Source organism: Calliphora vicina, chromosome 4 (assembly GCF_958450345.1).
Source record: "Calliphora vicina chromosome 4, idCalVici1.1, whole genome shotgun sequence".
NCBI lineage: Eukaryota > Metazoa > Arthropoda > Insecta > Diptera > Calliphoridae > Calliphora > Calliphora vicina.
This window is the reverse complement of record NC_088783.1, coordinates 59,826,579-59,834,286: the sequence shown is the minus strand read 5'-3', so window position 1 is coordinate 59,834,286 and position 7,708 is coordinate 59,826,579. Positions and strand designations below refer to the sequence as shown.

Here is a 7,708-nt window from a genome sequence, read left to right as displayed (position 1 = left end):
TTACAAAAAATGTTTTTTATTGAATTTTTGCATAGATACAAATTTTTCGAATTGAAATTAAATTTTTATTTATGAATAGTTTTTAATGAAATTTCACAGTTATGTAGATTTTTCTATTTAAAATGGAAAAATAAAAACGAATTTTGAAATTTATTATCAGCAATCCTGCAATTTCCAGAAAAGTGTTGAAAAATTCCAAAAATGGTAATTTTTAGTTTTTTGGCTATAATATCCATACCAGGGTCGGGGTTATCAGGACCCTTTACAAAATAATTAGAAACATATTGAGCCACCTATAATCGGTTACTATATTTTGATATCGGATACGCGATTTGAGAATTTTTGGCCTAAAGTTTTATTTTACATAAAAAATAGGTGTTTTTAAAAGGACGTGGTCCCCTCGGTAACAACAATTTTGAAATTGGTTTTCCTTTAAAATATTTTATGAAGACTAAGCTTTTAGAAAGTAGAAATTCCTTATACATCCTCTTAGAAATTTTTTGCGATAACTTAAAAAGAAAAAAAGTTATTTTTTCCCCAAAAAAATAGCGAAAAATTGCTTTTTAAAATTTTTTTAAATTCAAATGCATATAACTTTGGACTTAGTCATTATTTTTAAACAGTTCTTTTTCCATTTGACACATACATGCGTTGTTAGTCCAATAAAGGAAAGAATCGGGAAATATTTGGATACGCTGTTATCAAAAAACTGGAGTAGGTTAGCTAAAAATGTTGAAAATTTAATTTTCAAATGCGAATATCTCCTAAGCTATAATAGATAGTTGATAGCTACGACGAGATTTGTAGTGTTCGATAAGAAGATTCTACATGTATAATGTTTTTGAAATCGGAACTCAAACCAAGAAATAATATCGTTTTAAAAATGTAACATACCCGAGGTGTCCTACTTTGAGAGTCCTTGGTCGCGCCCCTGGTGGGCCCATAAGGTCCACGTTCAGAACTTAAACTCGACAACACTTTTTCTTTACGCATGTGAAATTTCCTTCAAACCAATCTAACCATTTAGAAGTTACAGATTTATTTCCCTCTTTTTTTCTGCAATAAAACAAAAATTGTTAAAATGTCGCTTACGATAATTTGGCGCTAGAGGCTCGATATGAGGGCGATCGTTATAAAATATTGTGCGTTGATAACACACTGCCTCAAAATTGAGTAAACACCACAAATTATTTAATTTTTTTTGTGATAATTAAAATCCTAAAATCTATCCATCGATTAAAATTTAAAAGTTTCGGTTTGTTGTAGTTTGAGCTGAATAATAGATTCTATTCTGAAAAAATAAGATTTAAGTCGGACTATAATAATTTTCATGATTTTAAAAAAATCAAAAAAATCACTGGTGTTTAGTCACTTTTGAGGCTGTGTGTATATGTATTTTATGCTTATTTTGATTCAATTTCGTGTCCATAACGATATTTACAAGAGTTGTTATAGTTTTTATTACAGACTGATAGGCATAAAATCCAGTACCTTAATATAGAAAGGCCCTAACTCGCTTTTTGTTTGTAAGTCCAGATTTTCGTTTATTTCGCTAAATGGTCCGATCATATATCATATTTAGCCAAAAAAATCTCGACTTAAAAAAAACACCAGTTAAGGCATTTCTATATTAAGGTAACGATATATATATGAATGTATTTTGGGTTCTTATGAAACTTTAAGACGATCTGGATATGTACGTTGGTTTGTCTGCCTTGAAACGAAAACATATTTTTGTCTTGAAATTTTTTTTTATAAAGTTTTTTGAAAAATTAAATATTCTTGGAGCTTTGTGTAACGAATAAATTTAATTTCATTGATTTCATTTCATTTTCTTTTATTAATTGTAATCTAAAAGCCAACATAGGCCAAAGTGTGATTACATATTTAAAACATAATTTTAATATAAAAGTTTTATGAGAAATTTGAAATATTAAATACTACACTAGTATCTAAGCACGAATATGGAGCAATAAATTTAGGAAAAAATAAGTTATTTAACAAAATTAATTATCAACAACGACAAATTAAAAATCAGTTCATGAGACCAATAATCATTTTTACAAAAACTGCGATAGATTTTGAAAAATTTCTATCACTATATGGTATTAAGTTATTCCATAAACGTATTACACGTATAACAAAGGATGTTTGCATAATAATTGTATTAAACCTGGGACATATTAGGAAGCAAGTTCGCCAAGAATTCGAAAAATTAAATCTAGAGACTAAATATGATGGATTATTATGACTAATTGTTTTATAAAAAACTGTAAGTAACTTGACATTAATAAAATCCACAAAAGTACAACCCAGGAAGTCAAAAACATATTCCGAAACATGATCTCTAGGACGCAGCCGGTAGACGTATCGAATGATCTTATTAAAACACATTCTTCTCAATCTTAACAAATTAGTAGCACTAGTTCCAGAAAATATCTCCAACCCATACATCAAAAGTGGCATAAGAAGTAACTGACCAATTTGTTTTATAATTCTCAAAGGCAAGTTGTAGCATGTGTTATAGATTCTCCTCAATACAAATATAGTTCTCGAAATCACGAAATTAATATGTTGGGAAAACATGAAGCCTTCATCAACATGAATTCCTAAAACCTTAATACTTGAAACTATGTTAATATATGCGCCATTTACTGAAATTGCAGGTCTCATCATACCGTTAACGCCAAAAAACATCGCTTTAGATTTTGAAACATTTAAAATTATAAAATTTTCATCCCTGTGGGACACCCCGAAATAAATTTTTGGTCGATGAAATTGAATCCCTAAACTGAAAATACTGTGATCTGCCCCTAATAAACGTATCAATCAAGCGACATGCTGAGGTCGAAAATCCATATATGGAAAATAATTTATTAAGTAAAACCTCGTGAGAAATTGATTCAAACGCTCTGCTAAAGTCAAGGCTGATAATAGAGACTAGCAATACGAACCTCCTCAGTGATATTCAATATTGCATTTAATTTCAATATTTTAAACTCTTATGTTTTTCTACATATTTACGAGTATGTGTATATTTTCTCGTTTTTTGCTTGTTTATTTTAATTTTTTTGTGCATATATGAATTTGCCCTGATTATTATATTGAATTTTTGAAAATCTTTTGAAATTTTAAAGTCCATTTAAATAGCTACCTGACCCGATAAAGAAAAACTGAGTACACAATGTTACTAGGTAAGGTATCTACTTTCAGGTATATCTCGATTGTTCCATGTGTATTGAAAAAATATTGAAATTATTACAGGATGTAAGCTATTGTAAATATGTATGTTGTTTTCCTGATAATTTAAAAATACATTTTATAGATTTTCTTAGATTAAAAATATTTCACGTCACAGCATCATGGCTATAAATATTGTCTCTTCAATGAACTTTAAACATTTTCTATCAATTAATTTCTTATCATCAAAAATATGTAATTAAACAAAATTTCTAAAATCAATGAAATCAAAACAAACAAACTAAAAGAAATTATTGTTATTTTAATCTCAAAAATTGCTAAATCTTAATAAAAAAAATGATGACTATTATTATTTTAAAGAAATTTTCTAGCATCATCAAGAAAATTTTATTAATTTCAGCAAAATATTATTAAAAGTAAATAAAATGCAGAGTATAAAAACCCCAGAATGGACCAACATCGACACAGTTCAGTTTTGTCTTCTGTTTAACGATAACACTGTGCGGTACTGACTGATAGCTTGAAATCATGAATCCTTTGAGAATTGTTTGTGTGGCTGCTTTGTTATTGGCGGCAGGTTCAGCTAATGGAAATCTTTCTGGTCTTAACAAGTTGAGACCATCCCAATGGCTATCCTCATCTCAACTTGAACAAACTCCCTCGATCGATGAAATCAGTCTCCAAAAACTGGAAAGCATGTCGGTGGAAAAGGGTGCTGAATTAATGCAAAAACTCTGTAAGTTTTAACAAGTAATAAAAATGTATTCGAGTAATTATTATTAAATTTGTTCTCCTAGATCACTTGTCTCAAATAAATAACGATTTGAAACCCAGCTTTGTACCCAGCTCCAGTAATGTGCCCTGCTACATTGTTAAGCCTAATGGCAAGAAGGTATCCACCTCTTTGGACAAGTTGGCTTCAGCTTGCAAACAACAACCCAACTTTGGTGAGGAGGAAGTAACCATTCTAATCACTGGATTACCCGCCACCACTGAAACTGTCAGAAAGGCCAATCGTAAATTGATTGATGCTTACCTCCAACGTTACAGCACCAAGAGACAACAACCCTCCAAGTTCGATTATTCTGGTGAGAAAATGGCACGCACTTCCAGCGAAGAAGACTCTAACGAATGGCAAAATCAACAAGCCTCCTCAGGCAATCTTGTGGTAAACTTAAATATATTTTTTTAATTATTTTCACAGCCTGGAATAAATATTTTTTCTACCAATAGATCATTGATTTGGGCAACGAATTGAACAGTTTCAAACGTTTTAGCCTTTTGGATGTTGATGAAACTGGTGCCATGATTGCTTCCGCTATTGTTGAGATGACCGAGAAATGCGATGTTGCCGATGAAACCATCCATGTTGTTGCTCAAGGTATTGCTGCTCATGTTGCTGGTGCCGCTGGTAATGAATTCACCCGCAAAACTGGTCGTCAATTGAGACGCATCACTGCCCTGGATCCTTCCAAAATTTTAGCCAAGAATCCTCACTCTTTGACTGGTTTATCTCGTGGTGATGCCGAATTTGTTGATGCCATTCACACCAATGTCTATGGTATGGGTACCATTCAACGTGTTGGTGATATTGATTTCTATCCTAATGGTCCTTCGGCTGCCGTTCCTGGTGCTCAAAGTATTGTTGAGGCTAGCATGCGTGCTACCCGTTATTTCGCTGAATCTGTCCGTCCTGGCAATGAACGTAACTTCCCAGCTGTTGCCGCCAACTCATTGAAGGAGTACAAGAACAATGATGGTTTTGGCAAACGTGCTTATATGGGTATTAATGTTGATTATGATTTGGAAGGTGATTACATTTTGGAAGTCAATTCGAAGGGTCCTTTCGGTAAGAGAGCCCCTGTTCAAAAACAGAATAGCTACCATGGAGTCCACAATTCCTTGAGAAAGAAGGACAATAATTAAGATGTTTGGACTTTGAAATGAACTGATGAGATTTTTGTGTTTGTAATTTTTTAGTTTAGTGAAAATAAATGTTTTGCAATTCTTTTAAAAAAGAATCAATGGGTTTTAATTAAGTTATTACAGTTTTGTATACCATGCACCAATATAGTTTGGAAGGGTTTTATTATTATAACCTTCACCCCAATTGTTAATATTATATCATGAATTCCATAATACATCATAAACAAATTGACCTTGGATCTTCCGATTTTAATCATATTCATTTATATATGTTTCCAGTTTTATTTTATATTTGTAACCCCCAAAAATATTAATCTAATACCTTAATTAGATTAATAACACCTTAAAGTATACCAATCGAATCAGAATCAATATCTACTTATTTCGACAAAATTAGTCATATAACTCAAATAAGGCCCACTTCCAGAAATAACTTTAACGAGCTTAAATGACTTTAAAACGCTGTCAGCTAAATAAAATTCATCACAAATAAGTCTCATTTATACAGACTCATGTCACCTAATTTTATGAGGATAGGTCCCTAATTAATAATAGCTCCCATAAAATACCCACTTCCAGAAATCACAGGCTTGACCGACTATACTTTCTTACTTGTTTTTTTAAATTCGAAAATCCTGCTATTCTATTGATTTAGGGCGTATTTGAAATATTTTAAATTTTAAGTTTATTTAAATAAATTTTGTATTTTTTCATAATTTACGATTTTACGATGTCCTAGAAATTTTAAATTACAAAATCGTAAATAAGCAAATTAAAGAAACAATCAGAAATTAAGCATTAGAAAATAGATTACGAAATGTATAAGCGTCTCGTTACTTACAAAACCACATATTTGAATTAGAAAAATGGTTAAAACAATGGAAAATTAAAGTCAACGAGCAAAAATGTACACACATAACATTTACATAGCGTAGAGAATCATGCCCCCTATTTATATCAATAACCAAACAATAATTCAACAATCGGAAGTGAAATACCTCGGAATACATCTCGATCGTCGCCTTACATGGAAAAGTCATATAGATGCAAAGTTGACTCAAATGAAATTGAAATCAATTCAAATTAATTGGCTTATTGGCAGAAACTCTACGCTTAGTTTAGATTGTAAACTTCTACTTTATAACATGATCATAAAACCGATATGGTGTTATGGCATACAGTTATGGGGCACGGCCTCAGCGTCAAATGTAGAAAATATCCAAAGACGCCAAAACAAGTTTCTAAGAATGATCACAGTTGCCCCCTGGTACATCAAAAACGCGAATATACACAAAGATCTAAACGTGCCCATTGTAAAAACTGAAATCTCGAAAAATGTACAATAATATTTAAAAAAAAAAACTTGAAGTTCACCCAAACTCGCTGGCCCGCAACATATTAGATAACCGTGGCCACACTCGATTAAGAAGGAGGGACTCAGCAGACCTAATCTAGAAGGAAGAATGCCAATTTAACGAATATACAATTTTTTCGTCCAGCACTGGCTGGACTAATTAAATAATAATTATTAGATATAAGATTTGAACCACTTATTGTTAGTTCATTAAATAATGAAGATACAATAAATAAATTATGAAAAAAAAGGTATTTTTAAGAAAGCATTTTAACAAATTTATGACCAAAAATAAAATTATGTACTTCGAATCCGCATATGGGCAATTCCACGAGAATCGCTACCACGACTGAAAAAACAAAAACCCTTGAAACTTTTTTTCAAGATGATTTGAATAGAAGAAAATAATAAAATGTTACTATGTGAAAGTATTGAGATCATATTACAACATTTTAAAGACAAAAATAATAGTTTAAACTGATTATATTTAATTTTTTAAAACTAGGCTCCCAATTAGCTTGTAGTATGAAATGAATTTGACTCTGATTGTTTATTTTCCATTATAAAATTGTTTATTGAAACCGAATGTATATTTTCTATTCATTTTTTTAGTTTTTGTATACATATTGTTACGAAATTGTACTTTAATTCAAATATAACGATTTTAACGGCTGATTTAAAGTTGCATAATGCATTCAAATTGCAGTGCCTGAACTTTAACATATCTGTAGGCATTATTAAATAAAAGCTTTCAGTTGATTTGATCGTAAGTTGGCAACGCTATATTCGAATATTCAGTTAAAGAACATTGTAGAAAGTACACCACAGATGGCGTATGTATTAGTAAGATCTAGAATACTCGAATTTTGTCAGTTAAAGAGCAATCTAGAATGCAGATGGCAGTGTTATAAATAGTGGCAGATGTTGCAGTCGTGAGTGAGTTTATCAGAGACGCTTTTCGAATAAACATCAACTTAGTGCTTTAAAGTGTGTTGTGTTTTTCAAGTAAATTCGTGTACATTATAAATTGTGTCTGTATTTCTGAGAATTTTTAAACGTGTATAAAAAACATTGAGTGGCTATTTAATTCTGTGGTTGTTGTACATTTTGAATAAATAAAGAGTTGTTACAATTTTTAAACTACTAAACGGCTTTTATTTGCAATCAAAAGTATCCGGTTTATTTAAAGGAAATAAAGCAAACGTTTTCAAAGGGTTAAAATTTATT

General features: G+C 30.9%; 1 protein-coding gene across 1 annotated transcript; it reads left to right on the top strand.

The window, feature by feature from the left end:
- Window positions 1–3,677: 3,677 nt before the first annotated feature.
- LOC135957616 (vitellogenin-1-like) lies at window positions 3,678–5,219 on the top strand. The gene is made up of 3 exons (XM_065508397.1): window positions 3,678–3,937; window positions 3,999–4,369; window positions 4,435–5,219. Exons 1-3 carry the CDS (start codon window positions 3,730–3,732, stop codon window positions 5,125–5,127), a joined length of 1,272 nt encoding a protein of 423 aa, XP_065364469.1. The 5' UTR covers window positions 3,678–3,729; the 3' UTR covers window positions 5,128–5,219.
- Window positions 5,220–7,708: the final 2,489 nt, after the last annotated feature.

Coding starts and splice junctions, on each gene's coding strand:
- LOC135957616 (XM_065508397.1), top strand. CDS start 3,730: ATGAATCCTTTGAGAATTGTTTGTGTGGCTGCTTTGTTATTGGCGGCA. Junction 3,938..3,998: donor TGAATTAATGCAAAAACTCT/GTAAGTTTTAAC, acceptor TTGTTCTCCTAG/ATCACTTGTCTCAAATAAAT. Junction 4,370..4,434: donor CCTCCTCAGGCAATCTTGTG/GTAAACTTAAAT, acceptor TTCTACCAATAG/ATCATTGATTTGGGCAACGA.